Source organism: Papio anubis, chromosome 3, assembly GCF_008728515.1.
Source record: "Papio anubis isolate 15944 chromosome 3, Panubis1.0, whole genome shotgun sequence".
Lineage (NCBI taxonomy): Eukaryota > Metazoa > Chordata > Mammalia > Primates > Cercopithecidae > Papio > Papio anubis.
In genome coordinates this window covers 132423710-132447993 of record NC_044978.1, presented here as the reverse complement: position 1 = coordinate 132447993, position 24284 = coordinate 132423710, and the positions used below count along the sequence as shown (strand labels likewise).

The window sequence follows — 24284 nt, the reverse complement described above, 5'->3', positions numbered from 1 at the left end:
CAGAATACAGCCATTCCAAGTGAAGCTGCTGCTTGGCGTGTGAGGTAATTTGGGTGGCCATGACGTCCAGAGTTACCCGGGGATCCTAAGTGGTAGTGATGTCCCTGGGTCCTGTGAGTCTTCTTCTCATCCCTCCTTATGCGCTGCTAGAGTTTTGACTGATGGAGCCCCTCAGTCAGAGCGGGGGCAGTCAATTATCCAGCGCCAGGGGTCGCGACTGGTGCCCTCGCATTGGCAACACAGGCCGTGCGGGGGCTTAGTGGAGTCCTTTTCCTAGTGCCCACTTTTCTTGTACTTGTAACCAGAGCTTTTGCCGGCATTGTCCTTGTGACCCTTTGGGTTTCCTTTGGATGCCTTTTGGGTATTTAGGGCATCACCAATGACAGTTGCCATAATTTCGGCTGTTTTTCTTTACTGTATTCCCTTTCCACTTCCTCCAGATCACGATTGTTATATACCATGGAGGTGGTATCAATAAGCTGATTTTGATTAGTTTGTGGTCCCATGTGTAGCTTCTGGATTTTATGCCTAATGTCCGGGGCAGCTTGACTAATGAAATCCTGTGTCATTAATACTTTGCCTTCAGGAGAGGGAGGGTCCAGGTTGGTGTATTTTTTAAAAGCCTCTTCCAATCTACTATAAAATATAGCTTTCCTCCTTACCCTGTGTAATTTCCCTTAATTTACTGCCTTTGCCATTTCCTTTCTCATTCCTCCCAGGTGAGCTTCAAGGAATTTGGCTCAGTTGTTCATTCCCACAGGGGTGTTATAGTTCCAATTACGGTCAGTGATGGGGACTGTATCTGGGCCCAGGCAATTGCCATCGGAATTTCCGGCAAATAGCTTGTCTGCTTCCCGTTGGGTGGCCTCAGAAATATGTTCCTTCTCCAGAGGAGTGCAACAAGTTGCCAGGACATATTGAACATCTTTCTGTGAGAGATCGAAGGCTAAGGTTAAAGTTTGGAATCTGTCTGCAAATCTCCTGAGGTTCTCAGAATAAATTCCTAACTTATCCTTTCATTGCTGTATATCAGTTACGGAGAAGGGGGCCTCCACTTAGATTAGCCCCCTAGCTCCTGCTACTTCCCTTACGGGAAATACAGCTGGACAGGGAATTGAATAAGGTGTTGCCCTGGAAGTGTGTGGGGAACTTAGTGGAGTTCCCGGCTCCTGTTCCTGGGTTTGATCCCCAGGAGCACTTGGCAAGGGGTTGTATGGAGTTGGTTGCAGTTATCCCTGAGAAATGGTGGCCCTTGCAGAAAGGGGTCATCTATAACATCTGATTCTACTTTAGGAATTTTTTCTTTTTGAGGGCAAAATTTGGAAGCCTTACAAATTGAAGGGTTTTGGTGCAGGGCCATACAGGCTTAAACATGGTATTTCTGACTATTTACCCTGCCTTTTGCAAGATAAGTCTAATTGCAGGATAGTGTCATGACCAAGAGTCCCATTGACTAGCCATTGCTCCTGGCTATCTAGAGGATACTGGGACCAAACAGTATTACAGTAAAAAAACCAAATGTTTCCTTCTTATATTGTCAGGGTCAAATTGGTTCCAATTATTGAGGATGCAGCTGATTGGGGAGTCAGGTGGTATGGATGGAGTATTTCCTATTGTCGTAAGAGAGAAAAAATTCTAAGGAGGATTTAATATTAGACCTCAGAACCTCCACCTAGGGGCTTCCCCTTCAGAGAGGTTGTGGCCTAGGATTGGATCTCCCAAGGAGTTCCCTTTTGGGGTCCAGTCTTAAGAGTGTCAGACATCTCTGACCTTAGGTGGGCACCAGTCCTGCTTTGAATGCTTTCCTTTCATAGACAATGCCTAGTATGATTCCCTTCATTCTTGGATACAGTTCTTGGCTTTTGGCATCCCTGTAGCTGGCCACAGTAGTTTCTTCCCAGATGGTTTCCTTAACCATTATAGTAAGCATAGTTTGAAGGGCAAGGGATGGCAGACTGCCTAATTTAAACTTGTTAGAGACTGGCCTCTCAATAAGGGAGTATAGTGCTCTCTGACTGTACCAGATAAACCAGGCGCAGAGATTTCCCCAGGGATCCACTGTGCAATTTATACAGTGATCCAAGAGTCTCCACCAGGATTCTTCCCTTAGTACCAGATCTACTAAACTTAAATGATCTAGATCTGGTCCCTTACAAAAGAAGCAGGGCACTTTCCCTATCCAAGTGGTTGGTCCCTAACCTTTAGGCTAATGTTTGCCCTTGGGGCCTCCATAGTCAGTTACCTATTGCCCTGGCCCTTTGGGTTGGGGTACATCTCTAATTGGTCTAAACATGTTATTCCAACATAAGCAGCAAATAAATATAATATTATAGTCGCAAAAACATGCACCTCATGGCGGCATGGATTTATCTTGTGCCCCTATTTGTTGCATTCCCTGACGGGCTGACTCCACAAGGGAATTTTAGCATAAGAAAAGGAGGGTTAAAGCCACCTGAAATGTGTATGTATTCGACTGGACAAGCTGCCACTGCCAATTGGTCACATGTGGGGCTCAGGAACTATAACCAGGAGATAGAAAAGAATCCAGCTTCCAGGCCAGACAGCTATCCCCATTCACTCTTTGGCTTTCGGGCAGCACTAGAGAGTGGCCTTGGCCAGTTGTCCTCAATTACCGAGGAGCTACTGAGAAATGGCTGCTGAAGGACTAAAAAGAAAAGGACTCAGGTCCCACCTGAAGTAGGCGATGATGGTTAGATGCTTACACACAGAAACCTTTCAGTCTCACCAGACAGTGGCCCTGGCAAGAGACCTTCAGTTGTCTCTGTGCTTAGAATGCTGTCTGCCAAGGGTCCCAAGTTGGAAAAGGGAAAGAAAGAGAAGGGGAGAGACAGAGAGAGTCCTGTATGGAGTTTAGTTCCAGCCCGTGGCCACAAACGGAATCTCAGTAGAATAAAAGAAAATAAATCCCCAAATTTGGGCTTACCTCCTGGCTGGCTTGCCAAAATATATTACTGGGTTAAGGGTTCTGATAATGAGGTGTACAGGTTCTTGGTGTGTTGAACAAAGAATTGAACGACATGCATGAACAGGTGGTGAAGGAATGGATTTATTGGAGCACAAGGCAGTGAAGGAGCAAAAGTGAAAATACATTACACAGGGTGGGAGTGGGCTCGAGCAAGTGGCTCAAGAGCCCTAGTAGCAAAATCTTCTGGGGCTTAAGTACCCTGTAGAGGTTTCTTGATGGTTACACCCTATGTAAATGAAAGACTGGCTCACAGCCAATTAGAGGCTGAGGTGAATTGGTTCACGGCCAATCCAAGACTGGTGTGGTTTGACTCCTTATGCAAATGAATGTCCTGGAATGAACCAATCATTGGCCGGAGTGCAGATTTGGCCCATGGCCAATCAGAGACTGATGTGGTTTAATGCCTTATGCAAATGAAGGTCCTGGAATGGACCAATCATAGGCCAGTGTTCAGATTCTTCCGTGCCAGGGAGTATGTCCAAGTCATCCTTAGATCCCTATCTCTGGACTGTATTCTCCTGCCTCAGTCTTGTGTGAGATTTTGTGCCCTTTGACCATCATCGTCATCTCCCCATTCCCCCAACCTCTCCCTCAACTACTTCTAACCACTATTCATTAACCTCTTGTATTATTTAGGTGTAAGGAAGAACAGAAGGATCCAAGCGTGAGAAAGCCCACCTTGAGTCTCTCAGAGGTGATTATGACTACATGAGCATGGGTGAGACAAATCCTCTGTTGTTGTTGATGGCTACTTGAAGTGCTTCCTCCATTCTTTCCATTGTAGAATACTTAGGGAGGTAGAGAATATGATGACATGTTATTGATGTTGGGTGATCTCTTTCACTGAAAGTTTCAGGACAGCGAAATACTATTTCCATTTTCTGTATGCCTCTTGCGTGCAGCCTATCACGTCCTGTAAGAAACACTAGAAAGGAATAAAATTTGGTTAAGATATTTCATAGGAAGAATAAAACATAATGAAAAGGAAGAAATTAATCACTTCATTCAGTAAGTATTTATCGAAGGTCCTTAGGCAGAGAGAACTGTCCTCGGCCATATTGAGTGTAGAAAAATCATGACAATTGGTCTTTGTCCTCAATGAGTTCATGGTGTAGTTGGGGGAAAATTGTATGCATGAAAAGATAGTAGCAAGAAGGAAGTTTATTCAGCTCATCTAGGAAGAATGAGGTTAGGAGCTTAAAGGATTCAGCACGGAGACAGACACCAGGCTGGGTGGTCAGAGGGACTTCACAGAGGTCACACCAGGCTATTTCTCAAGACAGGATTTGGGTGAGCTTTCAAGGCAGGGGACAAAACTCAGGAAAAAGCCAGAGGTGGGAAGAAGTGAACTCATGAGATGTACAGACAGCTGAACCACTGGGCTGAATCAAAAGTTTCCCATTAAGAGAGAAGATTAGAAAGGCAGCTTGGGCTTATAGAGAAATAGGTTGGATATGTGGACAAGTTGGAATTGTCCTCCAGCATCCTTAGTAGCAACAAAAATATCAAGAAGAAAGATGTGTAACTCAGGAAGAGCTGATGAATGGGATGAGATGGTAAGAGAAGTCATTAAGTCTGCCCTAGAGAAACCTTAGGGTTCCCACCAAGAGAAGTTCTTGTACCATGAGGCCACAGAGCTTAGTGCTCAAGAGCCTGAGATTTGGAGTCAGCCTGATGGATTCTATTCTGGTTCCCATACTTACCAGCTGTCTGAACATGGGCAAGCTACTAAATGCTCCAAACCTCGTTTTCCTCATGTCTGAAATGGGAAAAAAGAATAGTACCTACCTCATAGGGTTGTTATTAGGAAAAAGGTAGGTAATAAATACAAAGCAGTCAGCATAGTGCATGGCACAGAATAAGCACACAGTAAATGCTGCTGCTGCTGCTGCTACTATTATCATCAGTTGTTGTTGCTATTATTATTTATAAATGATATATTACTATAAAACAGATTGTTTGCATCATTCGAACATCATAGGACTTAGATAATTAGATGCAGATAGGAACATGAGATAAAAGGCTTAGGAGCCAGCTGAAGTGAGGAAAGAGGGTGCAGAAAAAGTCAGTGTAGAAAAAGTAGTAAAATAGCAAATCTCTATTTAAAAAAAAAAAAGAAACAGCCTTGAGTAAGAGAAAGAATGCTGGTCTAGAAGGTAGGGAGCCTGGGTTCTCATCCTTGCTCTGCCACTAACACATGTGATCCACCAGCAAGAATGGTGATACAGAGATAGAAAATTGTTTTAGGCAGATAGTGAGGGCAAAGGAGTCCTCAGTAGAACTTCCCTTCTAACAAAAAGCAGTCCAAGAAATCACTTCTTTTCTAATAAAGAGCAGCCTGGAATATTGGGCTGCAAACATAGATAAGAAGGCTGGAAGCTAGTACGGGGGAATGCCAGCAAGCTCCACCAATAGAAAGGGCAACCTGGGGCCAGGCATGTCCACCATGGGGGTTCCACCTCCCCTCTTTTTTAGCACATGCACAGTAAGAAAGAAATAAGCACCATGGAGTAGCTACCCACCTGTATAATCAAAGATTGGGGTAGGGGCTGCTAGAGATTCGTGACCTATGCGATGGTACACCTGGTCCTAACTCATTTTTTCATGCCCTATGTATGTCCTCCTCACTAGCTCATCTATAAAAAATCCTGCATTTCACCACAGATCAGCAACTCATTTTTCTGGGACCCCTCTCTGTAGCAGAGGGCTATTCTCTTTTTTTGTCTCTTACTAAGTTTCTGCTCTATACCTTACCCTTTGTGTGTGTCCCTGTCCTTGATCTCCATGGCTGTGAGACAAAGAACCTTGGGTGTCACCCCAGACAGTAAGGCCACTTCAATGGCTTCATTCTAAACAAGATTGTACCTTTTAAAAAGATATATAATTATGTGTCCATCTATTACCACAGTACTTACAGAGGAATTTTTTCTTTTCATCCAAGGTTAGTTTGTGGAAAGCCTTCCAAAACAACCGTATAGTAGGATGTGATTTTTGGTATCCTTGCTCATACTTTGAATTCTTGAGAGAAAGAGGGAGAAAAATGATTTGAGTGGGGTGGAACACATAGAAGTTGTTCGGAAAAATTGGGGCACTTTAGGTATCACCTACCTGTTCAAATTGTTTCCAGTCATAATCAGTATTTCCAATGATTGCTGTCATTAGTTCCTCGGGGTAGAAATGTCTAAGTATCTCCTTCTCACAGACTCTATAAAATCCTCTCTGAAATTCCTCATAAACTGCTTTTACAGAGACGTTGAAAATGTAATCAATATACTTAGAAACATAGTCTTTCCTTGAGGGAAGAAAAAAAAAAAAAGAAAAGGAAGGAAAGGAAGGAAGAGGCCAATGATTAAAAGATTCTATGCTTTGTTCTTTTTACTATTTCTATTGAGAAGGAAAAGTCAATTACTTCTACATAGCACAAGAATGTTGTGTTGTGACCAAAACCTGGTCAGCTAGAAGAAAGAAATTTAGAAAATATAATCAGAAAGTTTAAAACTATTTGGCTCACTTTCCTCACTGCAGTCGGTAGGATATTTTTAAAACATGAATCTGAATATGTCATTCTCTTGCTTAAAGTCTATCAAAGGCTTCCCATTACCCTTGGGGTAAATTCCAAACCTCCTTAGCAGGGATCAACAGGCCTTCCCAACCCCACCTCCTCCCTCAATGATATGACCTTGCCAGTCTCAGCAAGCAGCCTCTTCCTACTTCCATTTTCTTTCTTTCTCTTTCTTTTTTTCTCTTTCTTTCTCCTTCCTTCCTCCCTCCCTCCCTCCCTTCCTTCCTTCTCTCGTTCTCTGTCTTTCCTTCTTTCCTTCTTTCTTTCTCTCTTTCTCTCTTCCTCTCTCTCTCTCTCTCTCTCTCTTTCTTAAGAGATGGGGTCTCCCTATGTTGCCCAGGCTGGACTTGGACTCCTGGCCTCAAGCGATCCTCCTGCCACAGCCTCCTGAGTAGGTGAGACTACAAGTGTACACCATGCTGCCCGGCTCCCACTTCCATTTTCATCTCTGGCCATACTGACCTTTAGTTCATAGGTCTTGTTGTCTCTCTTTTGTAGTTAGGCCACAGAATGCAGCATTTCTTCTTTACCTGATAACTTCTACCATCCATTAGATTTCAATATAAGTAAGACTTTCTCAGGGTTAATCCTTCTGTTCCTCTGCTTGTCCCCTCTCACAACACATGTCACTTTGTGAAAATTATTCCTGCAAGGTCTGTCTTATACTACAGGATGTAATTTCTACTAAATGATTAATTTCCTGATGGCAGGGTTGCTACTGGAGGCATTTCCATCAGAGACATGATTGTCTCCCACACTTTGGGCAGCCTTTGTGGACTAGCCTATCTAAATCAACTCTTGTCTGCCTTCCCCTGTAACCAGTGGTGTGCTGGTAAATGTCTAACAACCAGCTCTCTGAAAAGGAGGGGGAGGGGAGGGGACACACATTTGCAGCACTGGCCAATTTCTGTGGTGTAAATATTCCCACCATGGCTGATTTTCAGCTACTAATACTTTGATAATAAACTCTTAACATTTTTGAAAATTTAACACAAGCTGGTACTAGTGAGCTCCAGCATACCACCTGGAACTCCCTAGTTTCTTAATGGGTTTTAATTTTCTTCAGAGTGCTCATACTTATCTGATATTACATTACATAATAATTCATTTGTGGCCAGGTGTGGTGGCTTACCTTTGTAATCCCAGTACTTTGGGAGGCTGAGATGTGAGGACTGCCTGAGCTCAGCAATTTGAGACCAGCCTGGGCAGCATGGCAAGACTCCATCTCTATTAAAAATAATAATGATTCATTTGTATATTATCTTTCTGTCCCACTGGAATTTAAGCTCCAAATTTTGTCTGTCTTTTTGACTACTGTATCTCCAGCACCTAGAATAGAGTCTGGTACAAAATAGGGGCTCAAAAATATTTGTTAAATGAATAAATAGTAAAAAGAGCTACAAAGGAAATATTGAACCCTGAATTCTTTCTCCTTTTCTTTTATCTTAAAAGATTCTTTTTTTCTAAAAGATTAGGAGCTAAAACAATCATCTGAGAAGCTAAAATACTTTGTTTTTTTTTTTTTTTTTTTTTTTGAGACAGAGTCTCACTCTGTTGCCCAATGAGCAATCCCGGCTCACTGCAACCTCCACTTCCTGGGTTCAAGCAATCCTCAGCCTCCTGAGTAGCTGGGACTACAGGCATGTGCCACTACACTTGGCTAATTTTTGTAGTAGAGATGGGGTTTCGCCATGTTGGCCAGGCTGGTCTTGAACTCCTGGCCTCAAGTGAGCCACCTGCCTCAGCCTCCCAAATTGCTGGTATTACAGGTATGAACCATATTTAAAAATACATTTTTAAAGAATAGTGATACAACATTTTATGTACAGTATATTCAAAACAGATATTCTAGCTGTCAAAACTTACTTGTTGGTTTGGTCCACAGGTATAGAGATCCCATTTGGAATTAAGTCAACATCATTTTGGTCCCAATGTATCTGTAACCAAAATGTATTCAGGTACCAAATATCAAAGTAAGTCTGAATAATCAACCACCCATAATATCATTATTGCCAATACATTTTCACCTATATAATTGAAAATAACTTGGAGCTAAATAATTTTTTATGTAGTTCAACCTTTTAAATACATGGAAAGCAAAAAAGCCTACCTAGTACATGGTATACATTGCTTTCATGCCTAAATTATCGTTTAGTTGTTACATTATTTACACTAGTTGAATAATCACCATAGCTTCACTTTATTTGAGAGTATATAGACATGAGAAGAAGATAAGGGGAAAGTCTTGCAGTACAGAAATAAAATCTCTTTTAAAAAAGGGATCCCAGGGGCCAGGCACAATGGCTCATCCCTGTAATCCTAGCACTTTGGGAGGCTGAGACAGGTGGATCACTTGAGGCCAGGAGTTAGAGACCAGCCTGGCCAACATAGCAAAAACCTGTCTCTACAAAGAATGCAAAAATTAGCCAGGCATGGTGTCGCATGCCCATAGTCCCACCTACTCAGGAGGCTGAGGCAGGAGAATCACTTGAACCCAGGAGGCAGAGGTTGCAGTGAGCCAAGATCACGCCATTGCACTCCAGCCTGGGTGACAGAGTGAGACTCTGCCTCAATAAAGAAAAAGGGATCCCAAATTTAAGATACTATAATAAAGATTATTTTTTAGAAACAGATTAAAGCTAAACTATAATCTGACTTTCATTAGTACTCACAGAAAAGCGTATGCAGAGCGCATCTCCAATGTCATCAGCATCATCATTTAGAACTTCTTGCAAACTCCTAATGAAGATTTTGGTTTTAAAAATTGTATTTATTGATCTTATAAAGTTTCACAAGTAATTTTCAATGGAAAAAATTGTGAACAATATAGAAATGTATAAAATATAATATAAAATTCCTATCCTCCATCTTCTCACTCCCTTTCCCTAGAGTTTACCTCTATTTACAGTTTGATTTGTTGGACCATTGTTACCACATAGACACTGCTACATCTTCATGGAAATTACAAAAATGAGGTGTTTCCTCTAGACAGTGATTCTGAACCAGGGATCACTTTGTACCCTAGTGATCATTCAGCAAAGTCCAGAGACATCTTTGGTTGTCACACTTGGAGGGAAGGTTACTACTGGCATCCAGTGGGTGTGACCCCAAATGCTGCTAAACATCCCACAATGCCCAGGACAGTCTCCCACAACAAAGAATTAAACAGGCCAAAAGGTCAGTATTGCCAAGGCTGAGAAACCTTGCTCTAGCATGCATCTAGCTAATATATTCTTCCACTAACAGTACACAAGAAGAGAGAGTCCTTTCCCCCAGCTTTTTGCCAACACTGTAAGAAAAACTTTTTAACAAATGTCAATCTGTAAGTAGAAAAATGACATCTCATTTTTATTCCCTCAATTACTAGTTAGGGTGAGCATATTTTCAGTTTTTTTATTAGACTTACACACATACACACACACCCTTGTATAGTCATAAATATTTATATGTGTGATGATGCATGTATATATTGTGCTCTCTGAAGCAACTGTTTCCACCTGGATAAAGTCAAGAGACCAGGCCAGAACTCTTGTTTCTTCTGCTAGTTAATAATTAGAGGAACATTCAGCTTTCCTCCATTTTGAAGATTTACTCAGTTATAAATCATGCTGAAATTCAAATTCCTCTCAAGAGCATACATTATTGAAATTGAAGACCGTATCTGTCTCTCTGTGTGTAAGATTATTTATGCCTAAACAACGGAGACTTCCTAGATATAGTCCTGAAAAAAAGGTTGTGTTTACTTACTTCCCCAACCGAGGACTGAGTTCTTTTAAATCTTCCAATGATGGCTTTTGGTCCAGAAGTTTTTTATACAGAGCCAGTGGGAAAGGAAGGTTAGCAACATTTAAATTGAATAAGGAGAGTCCACACAGCATTCCAAAGAGGAAATATCTTTTTTTCTCAAGTTTAGGCTAGAAAAGAAGAAAAAAAATCCCTAAGATATTAGAAATAATTAGTAATACAAAGAGATAATTAGATTAGTAAAAAAAAAATGTGGTTCCCTTTTCTAAAAGTCAAAAATTAAAAACAAAATGGGCTTCAGGAAAGTAAAAACGTGAAGTTCTTCTACAGATTATAACACAACTTAAATTTCTTCCATAATTTTGAATACAAATTGACAGTTCAGAACATTAAATAAATGAATTCGTTGTTACTAACAGCATATTTGGAATGTGAAAAAATACGCTCAGACAGCTTTATATAATAAGGTTTTCACAATTTAATTTTATAGTCTTTCCCTTCAGACTCACGTAGAATAATGACGCTGAGAAAGGAAGGGTGCACTTTATACATTTATTGGTCACCAGGCATATTAGATGAGCCTCGCATGAGTGGCAGCCCCTTCGGCAATGCAGCCCCACAACTTGGGTGTGCTTAGAGGGATGAGCATATGGGTCAGGGAAGGTGATTGATGCTAGGGACCAAGAAGGCAGGTGGAAGAAAGAAGGGGAAGAAGGAAAGAGGCCTGGTGAAGTTGGCATGTCTTGTCTGCACTTTGTAGTCCTGGGTGAGAAGAAACACTGGCTCCATCTATCCAGGCCATCATCGCAGCACAGTAGATCAACAGCCTGAAAATTTTAGGATTCAATTCCAATGCCAACCTTACTATTAGTGGGTGCATGACTTTGGGCCACTCACATAATATTCTGTGGTGCAGTCTAGTTGCCATATTTATTTATTTGAGCAATTGTGAGGATAAATTCTAAAATTACATTTAAATTTTGAAAGTAAGTTCTAAGTACAAGTAATCGACAAAGGGGCCCCCCGAAACCTAATCAGTCTTCTTTCCCATAATTTGTATTATGTCCCTTGGTTATAGTTTATTTTATCTCTTCACTGAGCCATACACAAATCAGGGTTGTTCTTTTTTTTTTTTTTTTTTGTCTCTGTTTTTTATCCAGCAGTACAGCATAATGCTTAAGAGTAAGAGCTCTGGAGTCAGACAATCCTGAACTCATATCCTGGCTCGATCACTTACTAGTTTTCTGTCCTTGGCTGATTTATGTAATCTCTCTAAGCCTCAGTTTCTTCATCTGTACCTCATAAGGTTGGCGTAAGGTTTATTTTCCTCCTCTCCGTCCCCAACTTGTGTCTCTTTGGTTCATTTCATCCCATTCCTTCACCTTCGACCTCAGGCCTTCGCCTCTCCATTATACTTTAAAATGCAATCACTTCAGTCCCCTCTTGATTTCTTTCTCTCCTAACCAAGAACACCTTAAGTTTGCATAGTGCCCTAAAGCTTTCATGGTACTTTCAGATACCTTATTTTGTTTTGTTTTCACAACAGCCCTGCAAAGCAGGCAGAGCAGAAATTATGATGTCCGTTTTCTAGGTGAGGAAACAGAAATCTCAGAGAGGCTAAATGACACACCCACCATCACTGAAGATTAGAACTCTAGGCTTCTGATCCCACATCAGTGCTTCCTTCCCCATCCTGTCATGCTTCTCAAAAACTATTACATATTAAGTCAGCAATCTATAATTTAGAGCCAATTGGTAAAGTTTCTGGTGTGTTGATCCTATTGCTATAACTACATCTATAGAATTTCAGGAGGAAAAGGATTGTGTCATGTAATAATTTGAATATCCCACAATATTTAATACAATGTAGGAACCTCAAGAAACATGAAATAAATGCTTGCTGATTGACCAATAAAAAATCGTACCATTGGCACACCTCAGCCATTCCTATATTTTAGAGGGTCCATTTGTTCTCAAAAAGATACAAAACACCTTTCAGTGTTGTCTCACATGTATTCATCTTTCTCCTCCTCCTGCCTGTCCTTTCTGCCATTTGGAAGAACAATTTGTAAGTTTATGAGAAAGGGGACTAATAAATATGCCTTAGTCCATTTTCTGTTGCTTATAACAGAATATCTGAAACTGGGTAATTTACAAAGAAAAGGAATTTATTTCTTAGAGAAGGAATACATTCCTTGGAGAGGCTGAGAAGTCCAAGACTGAGTGGTTGTATCTGGTGAGGGCCTTCTTGCTGATGAGAACTCTGCAGAGTCCTGAGGCTGCACAGAGCATCACATGGGGAGGGGGCTGAGTGTACTAGCTCAGGTCTCTCTTCCCCTTCTTACAAAGCCACCAGTTCTACTCCTCCACTCCCATGATAACCCATTAATCCATTAACTCATTAATCCATGAGTGGATTAATCTATTCATGAAGGCAGAACTCTCATGACCCAAGTGCCTCTAAAAGACCCCTTTTCAAGACTACCACACTGGGGATTAAGTTTTAACATGAATTTCAGGAGGTGGGGGCATTCAAACCATAACACAATAGAAGCTCAACATGTGATTCTTTTTAGAACTGTAATCTGAAAATCCAAAATCTGAAATGCTCTAAAATCAGAAACTTTGAGTGCCAACATGATGCCACAAGTGGGAAATTCCACTCATAAGTATTTAATACGAACTTTGTTTCATGCACAAAATTATTTAAAATAGTGTATGAAACACAGATTAAATGATCTGTGTTACTAATACAGAAATGAAGACAAATTTTTTTGTTACTTTTTTTTTTTTTTTTTGAGATGGAGTCACTCTGTCACCCAGGCTGGAGGGCAGTGGCATGATCTTGGCTCACTGCAACCTCTGCCTCCCGGGTTCAAGCGATTCTCCTGCCTCAGCCTCCCCAGCAGCTGGGACTACAGGTTCATGCCACTGCACCTGGCTAATTTTTTGTATTTTTAGTAGAGATAGGGTTTCACTGTGTTATCCAGGATGGTTTCGATTTCCTGACCTGGTGATCCGCCTGCCTCGATTTTTTTGTTACTTTAAGAAAGAAATGTTTATACTTTAAGGGCCTTTACAAAATATAATAATCACAGACATGAATCATTATTTTTCTTTTTTCCTTTTTACGCCCCTTTTATTTTGAAACAGAGTATCACTCTGTCACCCAGACTGGAGTGCTGTGGTGCAATCTCAGCTCACTGCAACCTCTGCCTCTCAGGTTCAAGCGATTCTCCTGCCTCAGCCTCCCAAGTGGCTGGGATTACAGGCGTGCACCACCACACCTGGCTAATTTTTGTATTTTTAGTAGAGATAGTGTTTTGCCAGGTTGGCCAGGCTGGTCTCAAATTCCTGACCTCAAGTAATCCTCCCACCTTGGCCTCCCAAAGTGCTGGTATTACAGGCGTGAGCCACCACACCTGGCCATGAATCACCTGTTTTTGTTTTTCCTTTTTTTTTTTTTTTTTGAGCTGGAGTCTCGAAAAAGGGATACCGAGATTCTGCTCAGTATCCGTTACGCAAAATGCTTGGGACCAGCAGTGTTTCAGATCTCAGAGTTTTTCAGATTTGGAACATTTGCATAAACACAATGAGATATCTTGGGGATAGGACCCAAGTCTAAACACAAAATTCATTTATATTAATAGTTCATATACACCTTATACACATAGCCTGAAGTTAATTTCAAACAATATTTTAAATATTTTTGTGCATGAAACAAAGTTTGCATTAAATACTTATGAGTGGAATTTCCCACTTGTGGCATCATGTTGGCACTCAAAAAGTTTTTGATTTTAGAGCATTTCAGACTGTGGATTTTCAGATTACAGGATGCTCAGCCTGTACTACAATTTGTTTACCTGCTGTCGTACTGATGGATATGTAGGTTGTTTCCTAAATTTTGAGAAGCAGTAATCTCAAGTATTTTAAATTAGGACAGAAATGACTGATAGAATCCTAGAGATAATTTTTCATTCTTAAAAGGTGATTCAGCTGGGCATGGTGGCTCACGCCTGTAATCCCAACACTTTGGGAGGCCAAGGCAGGTGGATCACTTGAGGTCAGGAGTTTGAGACCAGCCTGGCCAACATGGCAAAACCTTGTCTCTACTAAAAATAGAAAAATTAGCCTGGTGTGACATACGCCTGTAGTCCCAGCTACTCGAGCAATCCTTCCACCTCAGCATCTCAAAATCCTGGAATTACAGGTGTGAACCACCAGGCTGAGCCAAGCTAGACACCTTAAATATGTGCAGTTGATTATATCTCAAGTATAATTTATTAAAACCATTAAAAATGTGCTGTGCATGTGCTTCACCCAAGGATCTTATAAAATTTTACATGCTCTGATCCAGTAGGTGTAGAGTCGGGCCTCAGATTCTGCTCTTCTAACAGCTTCCCAAGTGATGCCAGAGCTGCTGCTCTGTGACCCATACGAGTACTATCAAAATAAGAGTAGCAAAGCTCTATATGACCTAATTTTACACCACTATCTATGGTTTTAATGTTGCAGTATATGGGGTGCCTTTTCTGTTCTGGGGAAAACAAAACATAAGAAAAGAAAGAAAAGACTTACCTTGGCAGGAAACCACATGCAGGAACCCATTTCAGGATACATGAACATTCCATATTCTGGCTTGGTCATCTCTTCAAACATACAGTGGAAGAACTCTGAACTAACCCCTCCAGACTCAGGACGAATTTCTTCAATAAATTCAACCTGAAGAAAGAGAACATAGTCCCAGATCCTGACTTAAAATACAGTGTTTTGAACTTTATGGAAGTTTTAAACCTCCATTTCTGCAGGCTCTAGAATTACTAGAATCACATAGCCCTTACCTCCTTGCAATCTGTCTTCCCTAAGTTTGCTGCTGAGCAGTGGAGGCCATGAATGTATTTATTCTCAGATTGTTGTATGCATCCTTTACACTGCCACATGGACCAAGGGAAGGGGGACTCTAGCAAGAGTTAGCATTTACCAGTTGCATTGACCAGTATCTCAAACCAAATTTTGATGTGCTTCAAACCCTTGCGCCCCTAAATTCCCTGATTATTCTATCTTGTTGTCCATCTCATCATTCAGACTTCACAGCCTTGGCTCCAGTCAACAGGTATTTGTTTTTTCCTGTCTATACTCTTATTTGGGCTTCTGTAAAACAGCCCTCCCAGTATGCCTGGGCATGAGACCTTTTCAGGAACCAGCAGAGCAGATTGCCCATAGCTCTCAAATGAGAAATCAGCATTAACCAGTCCCTCTTTTTATTTATTATTTATTTATTTTTTTTTTGAGATGGAGTCTCACTCTGCTGCCCAGGCTGGAGTGCAATGGCACGATCTCGGCTCACTGCAACCTCCGCCTCCCAGGTTCAAGCCATTCTCCTGCCTCAGCCTCCCGAGTAGCTGAGATTATTACAGGCACTCACCACTGCACCCAGCTAGTTTTTGTATTTTTAGTAGAGACGGGGTTTTGCCATGTTGGGCAGGCTGGTTTCGAACTCCTGATCTCAGGTGGTAATCCACCCACCTCAGCCCCTCCAAAATGCTGGGATTACAGGTGTGAGCCACCACACCTGGTCCCAGTCCCTCTTTTTAAAAGCTTTCTCTACCTTTGGACTTTATGGCTATGTACTATCTTGGTTTTCCCCCACGTCTCTAACTACTTTTCTACATCCTTTCTTGGGTAATTTACTTTTATCTTTTAATGATAAGCACCACTCATTTTTGTTTCTTGGATTTTGGTTCTCTCTCTACTCTCTTTGCCTGGGAAATCTTGTCTACTGCTGCTTCAGTCAACACACCATCATGTTTAAGGGCCTGCCCCACTTTCCCTTCTGAATATCCCAATAACAAATTAAGCCTACTTCTGATTCTCCTATTTCTGCTCATTTATACTAGCCTGTCCATGCTACAGTTAGGACTCACTCATGATGGGCCCTGACAACCTTGCCCTTGTTCAGAGTCTGTATTTTTATTTGATCTGGCTTGAAGTTTACTTTTTTTTACCCCTTGGTCATCTCCCATAAGGGGAATACTTTTCTACTGATTTCCTTACAGTTAAGATTTAAAGAAAAATAGGTATGAAGGGAGACATATAACTAGAAAGCCTGGTTTATAAAGTAGTTTTTGTTTTCCATTGGAGTCACATGCTGGGAAAATCCCTTTTTATCTGAGTCCCACTTCCCAGGTTCCGATTTTTTCTCTAACAGCCCAACTCTTCCTCTCACGGCTGACATCAAGAAAATCCACTCCCTTCTGGACAGACTGCAGCTCTTACCTACAGAGTTAGTCATTATTCTATAGCCTCAAGAGGGCAGATAAGCTGAGGTACCACACAGTAAAAACCCTATAAGCACCCACAAAGGATAAAAGGAAGGATGGCTAGAATTGAAACTCATATAGTGGAAGGTCTTAATTGATGAAACTAGAGCCAACATGTAGGAAAAGTATCCCTTCCTCTAGCAGTTTGATTGCATTAGAGCCCCAATTCTTCACCCCTCCGTGATCCATGTCTTTTGCATATGACTTTGCAGTTCCTCCCACTGAAGAGGCTGTGTATATTTCCCTAGCCTTTGACTTAGGTTCAGCTTTATGACTGCTTTGACTAAAGCAATGTTTGGTCTTGCTATCTTGCACCTCTGGCACTACTGTGGGAAGAACATGCTTGCTCGCCCCAGGAGGAGAATGAAAGACATAGGAAGCAGAGCTAAATTGCTCCAGCCAGGCCTAGGTCAGCCAATCCCTAGCCAACTCCCAGACATGTACACAATCTCAGACAAAATTTGCAAAGCCACCCAGATGAGTTTGGCCTAGCCCAGCAGGTCCTCCACTGAACTGCAGATCTGTAAAATAAATTATTGTCATTTTGAGCCATTAAGTTTTGGGATGTTTCATTATGCAGCATTTTTGTAGTCATCAGTAACAGTTAACTCATAGCCCAGTGTGCAATTAAGCATCCCATTGCTATTCTCTGAAGGGTAAGAGGGGAATTCTGGAAACCAAAAGATTGATAACCATAGCTGCAAATGCAGGCTCTTTTAAGAGAGCATTTATTACATCATATGAATGCATCCCTCCCACAGAAGTAAAAATGTTCAATGAGACTTGTTACTGTACCACTAATACTTTGCGGAAGTCAGTGGCTTCAGCTTGACTTAATTGACGCAGAGCATCTTTAACCAGGCGACTTCGTCTGACTCTAAGTATAAATCTGGGTGATGGAGGAAATTCATCCTTTTTTTGCAGAATTGTTTCATGCCTAAGCATGTATGCTTTCTCTTCTGACATCTGGAAAAATAAATTTTTTAGTTGGCTTCTCCTTTTGCCTCATAGGAATCCCAGGGATTGTTTAATACTTCCAGTAAACATTTTGTGTAGTATATACTTAATCCTGCCATTGCTGTAAACACTCACATTGTAATTATTTAAGAAAACAGACAACATATCTGCCTTATGGAAGATTAAGTGATTGTAGGACCAGAGAAACTATGGTTACCTAGGAATTGTGTACAGGAGATTAGTCAGCATGGATGAACACCTAAGTTATTAAAAGCTATCTCAGATTATTTATTATAGTAAACATCATCCTTAAAGGCCATACTCGTATTCAACATGCTGAGACATTCATTCACCATCAGTCTTAAGACACAGAGCATTAGCGTTGTAATCCTCAGTAATATAAAGGCAGTATAAGAGCTCAGGGATAATGTGAGCTGTAGGAAAAAGATAGAAGACAGACTTCCTCAGAGAAGATCCACTCTTCTTTCCAGTAACTATGATCCATCCATGGGAACTCTCTAAGAATATACCACAAGTGTCCTCATTTTGTATCTAACATTACTCCTGGTCACCCTGAATAGTACTTGTTTTTAGCTTTTATGATCACCCTAAGTACTTCTCTTTAGGTTTTCTGAAGTACTTCTCTTTAGCTTTTCTGAATTCTCAACACTCTCTCACTACTTTAATCTCTGGAACTTCTCTAGATTAGAAATCTAGTGTTGGACTTGCTATCCTTGCTTTGACCTTCAGCACTCCTCAAGGGCTTCAGTTACATCACAAAGACAATAAATGAGGATTTAGAACTCAAACCAATGTAGCCCTTATAGGGCCTGTCCTGAAATTGTGACAGCAAGACCAGTGGATAACAGCTATCCTACCCCAGGTTCCTAGGCTGGGTGTGTTTGCCCACATTCACTCTCTACAAGCACCTCAGAGAAGTATGCACATGGCCGTGGGGTTGGGAAATCCCTGCCCTGAGTATCTGCCACCATTATATACTAAGAAATTTGTCTGTTATTACTAGATTCTTCTAGTTTTTCTTTAAGATTTTTTTTTTTTAAGCACCAGATTTGTAGGGAAAAGGAACAGGTTTCATCTCTGTTTCTTTCTGGTTGGGTCATCACCTCCTGTGACCCTGCAGGAGTCTGCAGGTCTGGGACATCCAGCAATACTGACTACTAAGCAACATGTTCCATGGGTCTGAGTTCCATGGGTCTGTGGCCAGCAGTGTCCTCCACTGACTGCAGCAGGGAGAGGTGTCTGTACCTTCTTTTACATAACCAAGAGCTGGATGGGAAACCTGCCTCTTAGCTTAATTTCCAGCTTCTCTACTCCGGTTCTTTATATATTGGTTTTACCTTTTCACATGTACACATTTGAATTGGTGATCCAGTTTGGAGCTTGCAGTTTTGACTATATCCATTATCTCTCCTTTGGAGAGCAGATTATAAAGTCCGCTTTCCAGCTTCACTCATAACAACTAAAAGTAAGAGTTTTCTTGTCCTCAGACTTTCCTAGTCTTTCATAATGTGCAGTCTGCCCAAGTCCATTGTCCACTCAACCCTCGACTACTCACTAGCAGAATAGACAAATGACCAAGAGAGAAACATGGCTATAGGAGAAAATACCACAAAGGGAAGGTCTTGTTTAAGGGAAACTGATGGGAAAGTTAGGTTTGGAAAGGAAAGACAGTCTATTTTCTCCCTTTACCAGGGATGTTAGGAAAATAAAAACAGACAGTTCAGAAATAAAAGAAGAGATGACCTGGTCAAATCTATTTGTAAACATGCTGGTAATAGACACTAATAATAGTAACTAGGCCGGGTGTGGTGGCTCACGCCTGTAATCCCAGCACTTTGGGAGACTGAGGTGGGAGATTACCTGAGGTCAGGAGCTCGAGACCAGCCTGACCAACATGGTGAAACTCCATCTCTACTAAAAATACAAAAATTATCTGGGTGTGGTGGCAGGTGCCTGTAATCCCAGCTACTTGGAAGACTGAGGCAGCAGAATCACCTGAACCTGGGAGGTGAAGGTTACAGTGAGCAGAGATCGTACCACTGCACTCCAGCCTGGGCAACAGAGCTAGACTCCATCTCAAGATGATAATAATAATAAGCCAGGTGCAGTGACTCACGCCTGTAATCCCAGCACTTTGGGAGACCAAGGCAGGCAGATCACTTGAGGTTGGGAGTTCGAGACCAACCTGACCAACATGGAGAAACCCCATCTCTACTAAAAATACAAAATCAGCCAGGCATGGTGGCGCATGCCTGTAATCCCACCTACTCGGGAGGCTGAGGTAGGAGAATTGCTTGAACCCGGGAGGCAGAGGTTGTGGTAAGCCAAGATTGCACCATTGTACTCCAGCCTGGGCAACAAGAGCAAAACTCTGTCTCAAAATAATAATAATAATAGTAACTAGAGGGACAGCCCTTACCTGTGGAATGCTACTAGCAGGATATACCTTTTCTGTCTAGGTTGCTTATTATAAATATACCTGGAGTTTATGGATTTATGGGACATGGCACATTGAAAAATATCATGTAAGCCATGTAATTAGTGGGGTATAAGAAGGGACTGAATAACTGAAATGGCTTCTCTTGTGCATGTTCTATCCCAGACTTCTTATGTTTCACCCAGATGCATCCTTTGAATTAGTAATAAAAGTCAATAATGGGTATAAGTTCTGATTCCTATGAGTCTTTAAAATATAAATATCATAGATGAATAGATATAAACTTTTCACGAGGAATGACCTAGAAAACAAGCCTCAGCAATAAAAAAAAAGTTTGGACAATTTAGCATAATAAGGGGATGATATTATATATACTTAACTGAGAACTAAGGCTGATGGTGATAAAAGAAACCAAATAATATGTAAATCTTATGTGGGACTAACACAACTACCTGAAAAGAAGCAGAAGGGTGAAAGTAAGTAGAAAACAATATAAACTTATTGATTGACTCATAGACATTATTTAAGAATAAAAGAATATCAGTTGGAGCTTATAAATCAAGCTCCAAGAAGCTTAAGGAGATATTTTTAATCCAAAGATTAGCACTTAAGAACACAGTATTAAAATTGGATAGAGGAGGAGAGGAAAGAGAGAAGAAAAGAACAGTTTACTGGATAGTGTCAGTGTTGTTCACGGCAGGAAAACAATAGATACTATATAAAGAAAGTGAGGACTAGAACATTAAATAACAATGAGAAATATAAATTAAAATCAAACTGAAATATCATGATTAACTCATCAAAATGGAAAAGATCACAAAGCTTGATAATACTCTGCATTGCTGAGAACAGCATGTGGAAGAGGCATTTGCAATCTCTATAGAGGGTAATTTGGTAACATTTGATAATAAAGGGATAGGAATTAATTATTCTACCTTCCTATGTGAATAGTCTTTAACCATTTTAGAGTAACCAAGTACCCTGACTGATAAGGAAAAGCTCTTTTTTACCTAATTCCAGGAAATGACTTTGGAACGAATAAGATTAGAAGTATTGCCATACCACAAACCTTAATGAAAATAATTGATGAAATTATTAAATAAAAGGTTAATGGGAAACAATGAAAGAATCAAGTGGTTGCCACTTGAACCACTCATGAATCTCACAGTGAACACGAGTAAGACAACCAGAAATAATGCATTGAATTATGGGCAGCTGAAAAGACATTGGAACTGAAATTTGCTGCAAAAAACTTCAGCAAAAACAGTAACAACAACAAAAGAAAAAAAAGTGATAGATAAAAGTGTGGCAAAATGTTGACAATTGCTGAATCTTGGTGATGGGATTCATTATACCCATCACCAAGATATATTTGAAATATATTCTTTTTTATATATGTTTGAAATTTTTCACACTAAAAAAGAAGACATACATACCCACATCTTTATACATGAATCAGCTTGCAACAATTTTATTTTGGATAGCGAATTAAAGATAAATGGAAAATCACTGAAAATAACAGGACTGGGGGTTTCTGCAGGTATCTAAAAAATAAAGAGAGATAATAGTTTTGATAATTAAAAACAATTAAAAAAAACTTACTTCCTTTACCTTATTGCCTTTTTTTTGGAATCTGGTTTTTGTGGTTCTTTGTTTTTTTGAGACAGAGTCTTCCTCTGTCACCCAGGCTGGACTGCAGGGGCATAAATTTGGCTCACTAAAACCTCTTTCTCTGGGCTCAAGTGATCCTCCCACCTCAGCCTCTTGAGTAGCTGGGAGTACAGATACGTGCTACCACGTATTTGTATTTTTTCGATAGAGACAGCGTTTCACCATGTTGCCCACGCTGGTCTCAAACTCCTGGGCTCAAGCAATCTGCTCACCTTGGCCTCCCAAAGTGCTGGGATTACAGGTGTGAGCCACTGCACCTGGCCTCAGAAATCTGTTTGTAAGAATCCAAATTACTTAGAAACAAAATTTCAAAAAGTGCATTTGTTTTATGATTAAAATATATTTAGGTTTTCAGTGATCATCAAATTTAGCAAATTTATCATTGTAATTTTAAAAATTTCAAATCTTGATTTATCAAAGGAGTACCTTAACAGATACTACAGTAATGTGTCCTCCTTTAAAATATGAACATTTTCAGAAGTAAAAATGTTATTCTTACCATGTGGTTATCCCGAAAGAGCTGTCTTCTTCTATCTGTATAAAAGTTTAATAAGTCAGAGAGTTCATTTATGTTGAAAGTATTTTCTGGTAGTCGACAGTTAGCTTTGTTTACCTTAAAGAGAATATGACCTGTGAATTTCATTTTCTATCAATAAGTGATTTAATCTATGATATATAGATATATATGTATGGCTGTCATACAGATAAGAAGAGAGCTCTCTAAACTGAAAACATTTGTCAGTAATGAAGTAGAGTTCTATAAAGTTTCCATTTTCTGAGCTATAATTTCCTTAATTTTCATGAAGAAATGTCAAAGATAAGACGCTGACAGTGTGGATTAGTAAACTAATTTTTAGGGCATAGATTTACTGGAAACAGTTTCTAGATTTTGAGAATAAAAGCACCATAAAAATCCAAGGTACTTTTAACAAATTCAGCAGTTCGTTCATTAATTAATAAATACTAACTTGGCACACATTATTTTGTCAAGCATGGGACAAATCTTTAGATTAAAATGTCCTTTCTTAAATGAATGTGGATCTATTCCCATAAAACTGTATTTGCAAAAACAGGAGACTGCCCTTCGGTGTAGATTGACAACCTGTGGTCTAGTAGGTAAAAACAACAAGTTACCAGGCATTTAGGATACAGTTTCTGATTGGGGAAAGACTTAAGAGGTTCAAGAAGGCTTCCTAGAGGAAGCATCAATGATCTAAATATGTCTCCATCACACAAAATTAATACAAATGATAGAAGGTGGGAAATAAGAAATTTAAGAACATAAATTAAGGAAATAAAAAACAAATATACAGGAGCAAGATCAACAAATGAAAAGACTGCTTCTTTAAAAAAGAAAAAACAATTTCCCAGTAAGACTTTTCAAAAAAACAAACAAACAAAAAAAAAAAAAAAAAACACACCAGTATCAAGAATGAAAAATGGGGCAAAACTACAGATTGTGATGAGATTAAAAAGATAAAAATAGGACATTTGAAAACTTAGATAAAGAGACAAATCCTGGGAAATACCCAGCAATACAAGAAAAAAATAGAAAATCTCAATAATCCTGTGGCTGTTAAATAAATTAAACCCATAATTTAAAAAACTGTCGACAAAGAAATTTCCAGACCCAAAAAGGTTTATAGATTAGTTCTACTTATCATTTAAGGAAAATGCTAGGATTACAGAATCTTTTGCATAAAATAGAAAAAGAATATTCCCCAAATAATTTCATAAGATTAGCATTACCTGGTCCAGAAACTTCACAGGGGCATTATGAGAAAGTAAAATAACAAACCAGTCTCACTCATAAATATAGATGCAAATATGATAAGCAAAATATCAGCAAATGGAATCTTTGAAATCTATAACACATTATGAGCAAGCTGTGTTACTTCAAGTAAATAAGGTTAAAACAGTTGAAAACCCATCTGTGTATTTTGCCATCATATGCAGAAAAAACATTTAATAAAATTCAATATCCATCCATGATCTAAAAACAAAGCCCTCAGCAAACTAGAAATAGAATGAAGCTTCCTTAACCTTTTAAAAATGTATCTACAAAAATCCCACAGCAAAACATAAAACTGAATGTTAAGGTTTTCCCTTTGAGATCAGAGTAAGATTATAAAACATTATACTGGATGTCCTAGTCAATGAAATAAGTAAAGAGAAATAAATAGGAACAAAACTGTTACTATTTCAAGTTATATGATTCTATACAGAGAAAATCCAAAGGAATCAAGAGATTAGTTTTAATAGGTAAATTTAACAAGATTGTTAAAAACAAGCTTAATGTATAAAAATTACTGCGTTTCTATACATCAATGACAAAGTTAAAAATTTAACTTTTAAGAGGAAAAAGTAAATGAATTTATCATCAAAATAAAAAACATTTGTGCATAAAGACACCATTGTGAAAGTGAAAAAACAACACATGGGAAAATATTAACATTGTATATCTGATAAGGGACTTACAACTATATGTAAAGAACTCTTATGACTCAATAATAAAAAGACTAATTATCTAATTTAAAAATGGACAAAAGACCTCAATAAACATTTCTCAAAATAAGATACAGAAAT

The 24284-nt window shown here is 39.7% G+C and overlaps 1 protein-coding gene and 1 long non-coding RNA gene across 9 annotated transcripts in view; one reads left to right on the top strand and one right to left on the bottom strand.

The window, feature by feature from the left end:
* LOC110743259 overlaps nt 1–24284 on the top strand; it is a 40872-nt gene that overhangs the window by 10033 nt on the left and 6555 nt on the right. For 3 of the 4 annotated variants that reach the window (XR_004182796.1, XR_004182794.1, XR_004182797.1), the window contains exon 1: nt 3623–3704. This is a non-coding gene — a long non-coding RNA (uncharacterized LOC110743259). Of the gene's footprint in view, nt 1–3; nt 3705–24284 lie in introns of those variants that run through there. The other variant, XR_004182795.1, reaches the window with a different exon arrangement.
* HERC6 (HECT and RLD domain containing E3 ubiquitin protein ligase family member 6) overlaps nt 3049–24284 on the bottom strand; it is a 63517-nt gene continuing 42281 nt past the window's right edge. For 2 of the 5 annotated variants that reach the window (XM_031664602.1, XM_021938434.2), the window contains exons 14-23: nt 22198–22311; nt 21464–21571; nt 17408–17578; nt 14871–15014; nt 10296–10462; nt 9221–9287; nt 8415–8485; nt 6095–6278; nt 5902–6004; nt 3049–3911 (exon numbers count right to left, since the gene is read on the bottom strand). In XM_031664602.1, the coding sequence (XP_031520462.1) occupies nt 3691–3911; nt 5902–6004; nt 6095–6278; nt 8415–8485; nt 9221–9287; nt 10296–10462; nt 14871–15014; nt 17408–17578; nt 21464–21571; nt 22198–22311 (1350 nt within the window). In that variant the 3' untranslated portion in view covers nt 3049–3690. Of the gene's footprint in view, nt 3912–5901; nt 6005–6094; nt 6279–8414; nt 8486–9220; nt 9288–10295; nt 10463–10527; nt 11120–14870; nt 15015–17407; nt 17579–21463; nt 21572–22197; nt 22312–24284 lie in introns of those variants that run through there. The other 3 variants (XM_031664605.1, XM_031664603.1, XM_031664604.1) reach the window with 3 other exon arrangements.